At 45.0% G+C, this 12802-nt stretch overlaps 2 protein-coding genes across 3 annotated transcripts; one reads left to right on the top strand and one right to left on the bottom strand.

Moving 5' to 3' along the window:
- Nucleotides 1-550: 550 nt before the first annotated feature.
- LOC6507666 (probable G-protein coupled receptor Mth-like 14) lies at nucleotides 551-4963 on the top strand. The gene is made up of 7 exons (XM_044714852.1): nucleotides 551-661; nucleotides 2644-2768; nucleotides 2838-3239; nucleotides 3297-3486; nucleotides 3543-4043; nucleotides 4104-4237; nucleotides 4301-4963. The coding sequence occupies exons 2-7, from the start codon at nucleotides 2668-2670 to the stop codon at nucleotides 4560-4562; spliced, it is 1590 nt and encodes a 529-aa protein (XP_044570787.1). The 5' UTR covers nucleotides 551-661; nucleotides 2644-2667; the 3' UTR covers nucleotides 4563-4963.
- On the bottom strand, nucleotides 4721-12754 carry LOC6507384 (disco-interacting protein 2). 2 transcript variants are annotated; one of them, XM_001956077.4, is made up of 16 exons: nucleotides 12281-12754; nucleotides 11638-11709; nucleotides 11084-11539; nucleotides 10638-11023; nucleotides 10420-10510; nucleotides 9746-10298; nucleotides 9344-9684; nucleotides 7963-9285; nucleotides 7406-7566; nucleotides 7262-7343; nucleotides 7107-7211; nucleotides 6674-7043; nucleotides 5942-6602; nucleotides 5438-5886; nucleotides 5227-5375; nucleotides 4721-5165 (listed from the first exon to the last, which is right to left on the bottom strand). In XM_001956077.4, exons 1-16 carry the CDS (start codon nucleotides 12351-12353, stop codon nucleotides 5062-5064), a joined length of 5376 nt encoding a protein of 1791 aa, XP_001956113.1. In that variant the 5' UTR covers nucleotides 12354-12754; the 3' UTR covers nucleotides 4721-5061. The 2 variants fall into 2 exon arrangements, with proteins under 2 accessions (XP_001956113.1, XP_014765196.1); XM_014909710.3 differs by having other exon boundaries at nucleotides 7406-7515.
- Between the last annotated feature and the right edge of the window lie 48 nt (nucleotides 12755-12802).

Genomic DNA, 12802 nt, shown 5'->3' with positions numbered 1-12802 from the left:
GGATATTTTCAGTTTCTCTAGCGCTATATGGGAATAGAGAATAAATAGAGATATTTTTTAATTATATTTAAAGATGAGCTCGATTAGATTTTAGACGTATTTAGTCTGAATATATCGATTAACTCGATAGTTTGAGCGAGAAGGAAATATATGCAGGCGTCCTCTGGCGGTCGGTTATGGCGGCTCGATAATTTTCCGAACGGAATTTCGAAATTGCGCGGGAAAATTGCAAGCAACTTCGAATTATTTTATGATAGCTATTTGCAAAGTACTTTTTTCAAGTAAATTGGTTTTAGGCTTAGTGCAATGTTCTAATAAACCACATGCATGTCATTAGAAAATAAAAAATTAATTGATTTATTAGAAGAGAACAAACGACTAGACAAGTCTCTATGTAGCCCTGTTTAAAAGTAATCTTATCAGCGCGCGATAGCGACTCTTTGGCGAAATACTATGTTTTTATTCGCCAGTATTATTTTATTGAGCAAGCCAAGCGGTTGCACTTTACTTGGTTCTTCGACAAGTGAACTGAAATTTTTCCCATGTGCGTTCACACGTAATCGGTATTTTAAGGAATCCCACTCTTCCACTCGATAACCATGTAATTCATGGAAAAAAGTCAAACTTTCTCGTGTTAACCGTTATCTGTCCAACAGTGCTGGTGCTTATTCATAAAATTTTTAACAAATTCGTCATAATTTGTCATAAATTGTGGACTGTTCAGTTTTGAGTTTAACTAAAATAAACCCGGTGTTTGTCAAATCAATCGATGGAATGTGAAAAATATGTTACCTGTTCGCTTACACATCCACCTGACGTCATGTGTGCGATTATTGTCCAAGAATAGGGCAGGAGATAGCTCCCGCCCGATAAGATAAAGGCCTATTTGGGTGTTAATAAAGCCAAACGTTCATAAAATGCTTTGTTTACATACTTTATGCGTCCTCAAAAGCGCAGCACTTGAAACAAAAGATTTAATACCAATTTTCATATTTATTAGGCATATTTTTCCTGATATTTTTAAGTGAGAAAAGCAAATGCGCCAAGGAAATTGTACTTTTATCTTAAGATATCTTAAGGGTTTAAATCCTAAGAAGAATACCTAAAACGAATGCTTGATCCCCAATCAATTTGCATGAAAATAATCCATTAAGAACATTATATTTCATTTTTTTTTAAATTTTCTGGAGGGTTCCCTTCAAAAATCTATAAAAATGCTTGGGGTCAGATATAACACCTCTTGCGACGGCTATATCTTGGCCAATAATCATCCGATTCTTGAGCGGAATACCTTGAATAATTTGTGGAACGATTCTCCACAAATCTGCATCAAAACCCAGTAACGAAATATTTTTTAGATTTTTTCTTAAATTTTCTGGAGGGTCCCCTTCAAAAATCTATAAAAATGGTTGGAGTCATTATATGACCACATGCGACGGCTATATCTTGGCCAATAATGATCCGATTCTTGAGCGGAATACCTTGAATGATTTGTGGAACGATTCTCCACAAATCTGCATCAAAACCCAGGAACGAAAAATTTTTTAGATTTATTTCCAAATTTTCTGGAGGGTCCCCTTCAAAAATCTATAAAAATGGTTTGGGTCATTATATGACCTCTTTCTACGGCTATATCTTGGCCAATAATGATCCGATTTTTGAGCGGAATACCTTGAATGATTTGTGGATCGATTCTCCACAAATCTGCATCAAAACCCAGGAACGAAATATTTTTTAGATTTTTTCTTAAATTTTCTGGAGGGTCTCCTTCAAAAATCTATAAAAATGGTTGGAGTCATTATATGACCACATGCGACGGCTATATCTTGGCCAATAATGATCCGATTCTTGAGCGGAATACCTTGAATGATTTGTGGAACGATTCCCCACAAATCTGCATCAAAACCCAGGAACGAAATATTTTTTAGATTTTTTCTTAAATTTTCTGGAGGGTCCCCTTCAAAAATCTATAAAAATGCTTGGGGTCAGATATAGCACCTCTTGCGACGGCTATATCTTGGCCAATAATGATCCGATTCTTGAGCGGAATACCTTGAATGATTTGTGGATCGATTCTCCACAAATCTGCATCAAAACCCAGGAACGAAATATTTTTTAGATTTTTTCTCAAATTTTCTGGAGGGTCCCCTTCAAAAATCTATAAAAATGGTTGGAGTCATTATATGACCTCTTGCGACGGCTATATCTTGGCCAATTTCTGGCCGATTTCTGAGCGGAATGTCTTAAATAATTTGTAGATAAATTTTGCAATAAACTGCATCAAAATCTAAGAACAAAACATTTTTCAAATTTTTTGTCACATTTTCTGGGAGATTGCGTGGAAGGGCAATATGGCTCCCACCGATGACTATATCTGTCCAATTTTTTACCCAATTCTCGACCGGAATATCTTGAACGATTTGTGGATGGATTATGCACTTAACTGCATAAAAATCTCTAAACGCATTATTTTTTAAATTTGTTTAAAATGTTTGTTAAATTTGTTAATTCTATATGTAAGTCTATATCTTGGCGAATATTCTTTCGATTATTTTTTAGTCAAATCTTTAAAAATAATGGCTAATATAGCCTTTTACTCCTCATACCTCTTATATCTAACCAAATACCTTTGTTTTCTTTCAGAATAGTTTTAAGAACCAAATAATCATGAAGTTTCGCTATAAGTTAGTCTTTGTGCTGATCTACTTGAAAGCCTGTTCCAATGCCCTGGCACAGTTAACTAATTCAACTGAAATAAATTCATCAAGGTAAGAATTTTAGACTGAATATTATCAATCTATAAACATATGAGAATCTATAAAAATATCTTCGAGTAGCAGCACGGAGGAGTTAATAAATCAAACGTTATCAGAGACCTCATTACCAGTATCTTTGGCACCGGATCCCACAACAGAATCAACAATTCCCAGTAGTAGTCTTCGGCCATCAGGCCTACCTGATTTGAATTCTTTGCAGAAGGAATCTCAGCCCGAAGACTGTTCTCAGCGAGAAAAGTATAGGCTACAGCCGGTGGCCAGGGACTCGTCACGATTGCGCAAATGTTGTCCCATCGGCGAGAACTTGGATATTTACCGAGAGAACCAGAGTGATTCTATGTGCGATAACGAGGTGGTTAAGTTCGAGCCAACTATAATTAGTGCCGTGTTGTTCGATAACTGCATTGAGGATCTGGAGATACCGACTACACTCCCGTACGACATTGGCAACCCCTGCAACAGGTATGTGGATTCGGAAAGGCTGTTAAAATTAATGAAAATAGTCCCCTTCGTGTTTAGCTCTCTGCTCTACGAGGGTGGCGAGGATGTGTTCTTTGTGCTCCAGGACGGATCCCTCCTAATCATCGACAAGTTCGGAAACGACTCCTACACGGTGGAGAAGAACTACTGCCTGGATATTGACAAATCGGGGCAACTATTCGCCTTCACATGCATCACCCAGGTGGAGGACAAGATTGCGTTCGCAAAGGTATTTCCTTTCAGACTCTTATTAGAATATTTATCCTATATTCTATCATATTTCAGGTGATCTTTGTGGCCGTGTTGATGCTGATATCCATGCCGTGCCTGCTTCTGGTCAGTTACTTGCACATGTCCCTGAAATTACTGAGAAACCTGCACGGGCTCTCCCTGAGCCTGATGTCCTTGTGCCTGGCTTCCGGCTACTTTGTGCACTCGGTGGTGCACATTTACTCCGTCCCCAACACGGGGATCATCGGCTACGTCATCCAGTTCTTCATCCTCAGCTACTTCTTCTGGTACTTTGTGGTCTGCTTCAACGTCCTCCTGAATGTGTGGTACAAGCTGCCCTGCCGCGTTCAGCTGTCCAAGTCCTGGGCCACCTTTAACTTTTCGTGTTATTGCTTCTTCGCCATTGCCGGACCCTCTTCCATAGTGGCGCTCACGGTCCAAAAAGGTCTGCCCGGCATGCCCTCGTACTTCCTGCAGGGACTCACAGAGTCCATAAGGGATTCACAGCGTTACTTTATACCTCCGGTGTCCACCATCCTGTTTCTCAGCTTTTTGGTTAGTGTCCATCCTTGACTCCCACCTGTGGAAGTATCTAAAGGATTATTCTATTTCCAGATAAACATATTATCCTTCTTCGGGTTCCAACGCGTGAATGGCTATACTCTGACAGAGAAGAAGGACCAAGGACAGGACCAAGTCCAGAGCACTAGAATGTTTGACCAGCAGAAGTTCGAAGAAGTGAAAAAGGAGTAAGATTCTACTTCGAATTAAACCAAATTCAAAATATAGTATTCCCAATCTTTCATTACAAGTGCCAAGTGCGTCTGCCTTCTGGGAATAATCCTCATCATAAGCTGGCTCCTGGAAATAGTCACCTTCTACTCCAGCTCCAACTCAAACTACCTCCTTCTTTGCGACATGGTGAACGGTCTGCAAGGGGTTTGGGTTTTATTGATCTTCCTGGTGGTGCGAAGACGTCGCACCATAATAATGCGGTGGTGGCGCGATCGGGGCTCTCACGAAATCAATGCCACTGAGATGCAGGAACTACGCAAAGACGCCAATCCCACGTAAACTCAAAAACTCATTCGATTGCTTGCTTGGCAAGCCTACATTCCAAAGAGAATAAACTTTCGGATATAGTATACAAGTTGCAACCATTATTTAATTATTTTAGAATAGAGAAAAAATCACCGAAATACCAATGCCAAGTTGAGACGCCTTTTTATATATATGCATATAAATGGTTGTTTATTTAGACTTATGTATATAATTACTAAATGTTTGTTGTCACTTTTATGGTCATATAAAGTTAAATAGTCCGTTAATTGTTAGAATGATTTACCAACTATGCTAGTATGCTAATATTCCTAAAGGAAATGTGTAATTACTTGGGCGGTCTGAACCAAAATGAGCCTGCTTTTCGTATGTTTTTATTTTTGTTTTCTTTTCTAGTAAAATGCTATTAATGTTTGCGCGTTTTGTTTAAATAAGATAAGGATAAGGAGAAATGGGTTTTCCTCGTTTCCTCTGTCTACGTAGTGGCGGTTCTATCATAAGAATGGTTGTGTATTTACATGTTATATGCTACGTATATGGGATCCAATTGGTCGGCCAGGAAGCCGTCCCTTAAATGCATCCGTTGCTTTTCGCCACGACTGTTAATAGGCACCACTCCTGCAAATAATATTAAAAGATTTAGTCACAAGAAAGATACAATTTTAAGCTTGAAACAAACCCGGATCAACGACCACAACAACGCCAACAATAAGCTGATGGTCTTCTAATACTGTGTTTGTGACCAAGGGCACCAAGTCCAAAGCTTCCGATTCATTGCCATCCAGCTCCACAACAACTACCAACAAATTAGTCCAAGTGAAAACGGCACTAAAAAGATAAACATTTTAATAATATTTTTAAGAAGAACAACAAGTATAGAAACCACATACCATTCGGCAATTTTCTTGTGACAGCGCATTACAGAATTCTCAATGTCAATGGGATGATAGTTCATGCCACGCAAGGAGATCACTTCATCCACAGCACCAACCACATACACAGCATCGTGTAGCTCCTGATCGTTGGAGTTGCCAGCACTGCCCATCAGACCGTGTTCCGAATTCCCACCCAACGAAGCGTTCGAGAAATTCAATTGCAGCTGACTAATGGAGTTCAATGACTCGGAATCACTGTCCCGACTAGCCACACTTGGTGTGGTTTCGTCCAGCAAGGAGGCAGCCTGAGAGCATTCAGTGCGTCGCAGAAATCCCAAGTAGCCGGTGCGTGCATAGATCTCAGAGGTAGCCCCAGTCACCAGCTTGGCGTTGAAGTGATCATTGTAGTCGGTTTCATCCCCGTAAATTGTAAAGTATCCATTGGCATTATGCGGAGCTTGTACCTGGAGAGAATTATCTCAATTTAGTGGAGTTAAGATAGCTTTTTAGTTGACTTACCCAAATCTCGCCCAAGTGAGAGTCGCCGCAATGGCCCTTGGTGTCGGGATTAGCAATTATAACCTTAACCCCGGGCAGTAGTTTGCCCGACTCAATGAGACAAAGCGAGTTGGGTGCTCCGCGCTCCACCAGGGCCACTCGATTGTTTCTTAATGCCCTCATGTCCACGTACACCTGGGCACTCTCCGCCGAGCTGGCTCCTTGCACACAAATGGCCGGATTCACCCGACATCCGAACGAAGTGGAGACACAGCGAGTGTTCAGCCCCAGGGCCTGGAAGAGTTTGCAGAACTGCTGGGTCAGCTGGACCCTGGGCCGCTCCTCGGCCACCACCACACAGGTGCGGACACAGCGCAGATCTATGTTGCGCTGCTTCAGAGAGGGTATGGAATTGCTGAGAGCCTTTGTGCACAGCTCGATGACACCGTAGGAGCAGAAAGTGTCGCGGACACGATGCTGCGATAAGGTTGAGAGCCACAGACTGGGATTAGACTCTACTTCGTAGGGCGCAATCAGTATGGAGTGGTGGCCACTGTACACTCCGATCAGGGTCCACATGACGAAGCCCAGCCCACAATAGGGGTCCAAACACAACGCAACATGACGAGAAGGATACAGCTCACAGGCCAATTTTAAACTGGCGCAAAGACTAGAGAGAGATCTGTAATAAAAATGGGAAAAAACAATGAAGAATTTGCTCCTTCCGATCCGAGTAATATCCATTTTAAATACCGATGCGTTATGTTCACCCCACTAAGACGTCCACAGGTCGAGACACTAAAGTCCAAATATGCGCTGGAGTCGAACGAGACGGTGGCTATGCCGGCATATTTGCGTTTTGGATTGTCGTCAATGTCGAGGATGGGGGGCCATGTCTTTGGATCGATGGAGGTGGCCGCCTCCCTGGACTTTAGTAACTTGATGATCGGCTGTATGGAGAGCACAATGCCGCTCTTGGACACATCAACAATCATGCGAACCGTGGGCAAAGTGGTGTTCAGATTCTGCGGATGCGGGGGTCTTATGGTAATAGGTATTGCCCCCAAGTACAGGCATCCATAGAAGGCGCAAAGCAAGTCGAGACCCGGAGGGAAAATGAGAGCTGTAAAATATGGGTTGTTTCTAGAAAAGTTTCTATGAATCTTAAGGTTCTATGAGGACATACCAACGTGATCGCCAGGCTCGATTCTTCCACGTTCTTGTAGTAAGGCTGCTATCTTCTCAGCCCGCTTGTGCAGCTCGGAGCAAGTCAAAGTCTTGGCAATGGCACCTGTAACAGAGGTTGTAGCTTGGTTTATGTCTTTTGAAGTATAACCTTACCCTTGGAGTTTAGCAACGTGAATATAATGTGATCCGGAGAGGTGTTGGCACGCCAACGGAGCACCCCTGTTATGAGTTGAGGCTGTGGAGAAGGATTCAATGTAGTCTTATACTTTGAGTTGTTATTTGATGACTTGTACCAACCTTACGCTCACAATCTTCTGCCATTCCAACATCTCGGCCGTGGGCTTCAGCCAGGCGATTACCTTGCACTAAATTGCCGACCATCACGGAGGCTGGTCCGACACCCGTGTCTGTAATACCACATCCAGATGATGAGCTTAATTTAGCGGCACTTGGCACACCTTTAGTTTTAGTTTTTATTTTTGTTTTTTTTTTTTTATGGTATTTGGGGAGTGGTTAGTAAAGTAGTTTGTTTTGGTTTTTGGTTTTTGACGATTTTGTACAAGGATTAATTAAAGCGAGTTCATTAGTCATGGTGGCATTTGTGTTTTGATGTTGTTATTTATACAGTGGTGTTATTTTTAGTTTCAGTTTTTTTTTAGTTTTTTTATTTTGTTGCAGTGAGTGTGTTGGAGTGGTCAGAGAAGTAATTCAGCAGCATTGTTGTAGTGTTGTTTGGTGGTTAAAAATAGAGGAAAGCAATATTTGTAATATTATAAGGTATAATAAGGTAACGGAAGCACAGAAAGTCCAACATAGCCAATTATATATGAGCACTTAAGCGGGGCCACACTCACCTTGATGCAGTTCCCGCGGCTTGGGCAGATTCGTGACACACGTGTGCGGACACATGAGGACATTGGCCGGGTGCAGGGATCCCTCCAGGAATCGCCGCCTCGCCTCGCACAAGTGTATGCCGCCGAGTGGCGTCTTGGGCAAATGATTCGGCGGCACCAGGGCCAGGCAGTAAATGCCAACCTGATGAATAGAGTCGACGGCCTGGAGGACGCGCGACATCCACTGGAAGCTCTCCTCCTCGGAGCAGTCGGGTCGCTGCTCGGCAATCACGCAGACCCGCTCGTCCCGCAGCACCTTGATGCTGAACACGGCGATGCGGCCGCGATAGATGAAGCGCATTGGTTCCACGGCTAATACTGTGGCGATGATGTCGTCGGCATTGTGTTTCCGTCCAGTAACCGTCATGAGGCCGTCGCGGGAGCCGCAAACGAACACCAAACCGCCGGGGCCCAGGAAGCCCAAGAGTCCCGAACGCACATAATACTCTTCTCCGATCGGCTTCGAAATTACGTTGACAGTGCCGTTGCCGTCCTTCGGTGGCTCGAACTCCTCCACCAGAGGCTGCACCTTGAAGGTGGAGTTTGTCATGCCATCGAGTCCAAAGTAGCTGGCGCTGGTCGAGCCACTGGTGACGCATATCTCCCCCACCTGATCGGTCTTGCACAGCACCGGAGCTCCCTCCGAACGAACCACGACCATCTGGGCAGCGGGCATCACCTGGCCGCAGTCCTGAAGGGTTAGCGATGTCAGCGAGTCTTCGCTGTCCACCCTGACGACACCATGCGAAAGGGCAGCCATGGAGAGCACTCCACGCCCGGTGGCGGATGGACTAAAGCCACAAGATCCGCGACCAGGACGCCGCAGAGAGACGGTGAACACTTCCGAGCTGCTGGCGCAGGGACAAATGGCATCGGAGCGCAGTCCTTTGGCTTGGAATACGTTCAGAAACTGGTCACAAGAGGACAGCGACCAGGGATTGGCTCCATCGGCCACGAGTAGCATCCGGAGCGAAGAGAGCGAAATGTCCTTGTGATCTTTGGTGGCCAGTAGGCCCCAGTGCAGGTCGCGGCTCTTGACGAGGCAGCAGGAGGCCCGGTGCTTGGTTATCAACTGCATCCAGCTGGAGGGGCGCAGCTTCATCAGAGCATAGGGTATGAAGATGACATGCATTCCATTCAGAACAGAGGTCAAAACCGAGTGCCACAGACCCACTTCACGCTTGAAATCCAATACACAAACGATGGTCTCACCCTCGGTGTAGTGGCAGGCCATGGTCAGAGCTCGGCAGTGGTTGATCATGGAAGCTCGGGTGACAGTAACGCCTGCAGTTCAACATAAAGACATTTCACTTCCTTTTAAGATTGTTTTCTTGGCACTTACCCATAACACTGCCCTCCTTATCGGTTGTATATTCGATATAAGCCGCTGCTGACTCGTCGACCCGGAGATTACCGACATTGAACTCCTTGGGCGGCTTGGGCAAGTGCTCAGTGACGAACCACTGCAGACGCGGCCAGCCCTTCAGCTTGGCTATTTCGCCAGTTGTCGTTGATTTCGGAAGACCCTTCAGGCAGGCCTCTGAGGTCAGAGCGACCGTTATGCCGCAGGAGCTCAGCAAGAAGCCCACCTGCTGCGGTGGGGTATCGGAGCTCGAGAGCGGCAACTCAATGGGCAGGGGCACCAAGCCCCTGAACATGCATCCATACCAGGCAGTAATGAAACTAAAAAAGGGTTCATCGGATACAGTGCGTGTCAAGCCAATAATTGCAATTAAATACTAACCTCAAGGGGTCATTGTTCGGGTAAACGAGGGCCACACGGTCGCCCGGCTTGAGGGTTACTTGCTCGGGTCCCTTGCTGAATATCTTTGTGGACAGAGCATATGCGATCTTCTGGGCACGCGACAACAGTTTCCCATATGTCAGTGTGGTGGTTATTTTTCCATTTGGATCGAGGACCGTGGCCATGGGACTCTTGAAGGAGTTGGTGCCATAGCGCTGGAGGGCGCACTCCAGCGTGCGTGGAAGGCCAGCTGGTATCGACAGTTGCTCGCCCTGCACAGGTGTCATCGTACTGCCCTCCGGCTTGGGGGCATTCGGATCTTTGGTATTTGCAGCGATCTCCAGCTCGATATCGTTGTCCTCATAGAACTCGGGCAATGGCCGGCGCTTGGGTCGCTTCAGAGTGTTCAGCAGTTGCTGGATTTTGGCCGATACCTTCCACTTGCCGTTCGCATCCGTCTCGGTGAGTTCGTTCTGGGCGAGATTAACATACCGAGTGACCCGATCGGCTGCCCGATGGGCATTGTTGAACTGTGTGATGTCGGGAGCGTTGACTAACGAATGAGTGGAAATTAATTTATTACTTAAGCAGGGAGTGAAGAGCAGTTTGCACTCTGAATTGAATTGATTACGTCCGAGGCAGACGGTTCTGTGCATTCTGTTCTCATTACTTACATTGCTTTTGCTTGTACGCCTTGTCGGAGAAGTCATTGTCGCGCTTGTAGGCGATGGGCGGCGAGTCGGTGCTCGAAGTGTCGGATGTGGGCTGCAAACAAATTGCAAACAATTAGTGGTTACTGGAACTTTATGCTATAAACTTGCACTTGTTTCGGGCTAACACATGTTTACCTGAAAGAATAAAGTTTATTTTTGTATTCCTTTCAAACACTTACAATTGGTGGCAAATTCTGAGGTGGCCGCCGTTCTGGAGCACTGTTGGATGAGGCGTACTTGTGATTCGGCGGCTGGGGAGTCGCCTTAACATCATGCCGCTGCGAATGCTGCTGCGAACTCATCGATGACTCACGGATTGGCGGCTTGATAATTGGCTCTGGCGGCAGCATGCTGTTGCTAATGTGATCGCGCGGATAGTTGTACTCCTTGTCGGGGGAAATGATTTCCTCGGGTATTGATTCGTCGTCGGTCGATGAGTCCAGCTCATCATTGCACCCGGGACTCCGGTTGAGCACCGATGTGCGTTTCGATGGCATCGGAAGGCTAGGCTTCGGGCGGCCCTTTAGGGCAGCTAGGGCCTGCTGCACAGCCTCCTGTCTAACTTCTGTAAGGGGAATGCGTTCATGATTGTATTCTTTGCTTAGTTCTGTAGCCCAAAACTTACCCGAATGATAGCGCTTCTCATTGTGCGTTACCTTGCGCTGTGTGCGTCGCTGACGATGCTGACTGTTGTTCGATGGCGGATTTTGAAAGCCACTGGGCTCACGAGTATTCTGATATCCTGGATCACCGACTGCACCACCTTGTGGTCGCATATTCTCATAGCCGGGTGCTCCAACACCTCCACCACTACCAGTACCACCACTTCCCCCACCGCCACCGTGGGAGTTGGATGATGCTGTCACGGAGGATGACTGGTGGAAGTCAATCTTTTTGGAATGTCTTTGCTGGGAGGAGGACAGGGAGGGTACTTCGGTGACATAGCTGTAGCCCTCGCTGGAGACTATGACACCATCGTTATTGATGTTTCCTCCGTGACTGCTGCTGTTGTTGCTGCTGCTGTTGTTGGAATCTTTGACGTTGTAGTATGGCGGTGGCGGGTTGCTCTTCGCTTTGTCGCCTGTAGAATGGAACGCAGAGGAAAGCAGGAAATGAACACATTGCACAGCTACCTATATACATATAAAAATAACTCCAAAAGCAGTTGCCTAAACATACCCTCGTGCTTTTTAAGGAATGGCTGCAATAGCTTCGCCCGTTTCTTCTCATAGCCCTTCTGGGTGATGTCACCTGTGAATAAAAATTACAACGAAGTGGATTTCGAGTTAGAGAGAGGATGTGGTGTAACTGCTGCCAGATTAACACTTGGTGTTTGTTTATTTAGGAATTCTCTTCCGCCCGACATATGCACACACACTTTTCAGTGCGTGGGGTGGACTGGGGAGGGGTCTGCTGTGATGTATATATTAAATTATGTCGCTTCAATTACAGATTAATAAACGTTGAATTAACAGCCTCGTCTGTATTATTAAATTATTGTGTAAATGGATAGGGGGAGGTCTATTGGGTAGTAGTTTGCATATTTTATACTCTTACGTTTAGGGGTTTATCAATTTTCCTCAACATGAATTAAATAATTTATAAATAAAGAAATAGCCAAAATCATAAATTTAAAAAAAATATGTGATTAATAAAATTTATTTAATTTCCAGACACAACACAACATACGTATATACAATCAGATTGAAAAAAAAATCATAATTTTGACAGAAAAATGTATCCACTTATTGGATAAAATCCTTTAAGGGTATAGACACTTCGTCTTTGGTCTAGCTCAGCTTTCCTTCTTGTTTCTCTTTACCTTCCGACAGCTCCAAGTCCAACTCGGCGAGCTTCTCGCGTACATAGCCGGGCAGCGAGGAAGGGTGCTCCATGGTAAACGTTAATTAATTCCAACCCAATGCGATCCAATCCACTCCTAGACGCTTTGGAGGCGTTCAACTTATAGATGGGCGCAGCGCAGGGCAGTGCACACACACCCAGACACCGCAGAGACACCGCTACTTTCCCACTTCGTTGTCAAAAATCGATCGATTTCCCATCCGTGCTATTTCACATTTTGCCGTGGAAAATCAACAGGGGCCTCTACGACTGACACTGGCCAACTGCATCGGAACGGTTGTGGGGGACACTGGGCCTAATCTAACAATTAATACCAATTTGCACAGAAAAAGTAAACAAAGAAAAAGTAGCAGTACAAATCGATTTTGTGCTGAGCGAAAATTCTGTTAACTGTCACAGCCCTGCATTGTTGCATTCAGCGGGGAATCGATTGGTCTAGGAATCGATGGATGACAATTAGAATAAAATGATTATTTTATTT

Source organism: Drosophila ananassae, chromosome 2R (genome assembly GCF_017639315.1).
Source record: "Drosophila ananassae strain 14024-0371.13 chromosome 2R, ASM1763931v2, whole genome shotgun sequence".
Lineage (NCBI taxonomy): Eukaryota > Metazoa > Arthropoda > Insecta > Diptera > Drosophilidae > Drosophila > Drosophila ananassae.
Note: the sequence above shows the minus strand (reverse complement) of the source record. Positions and strands in the feature narration are given on the sequence as shown.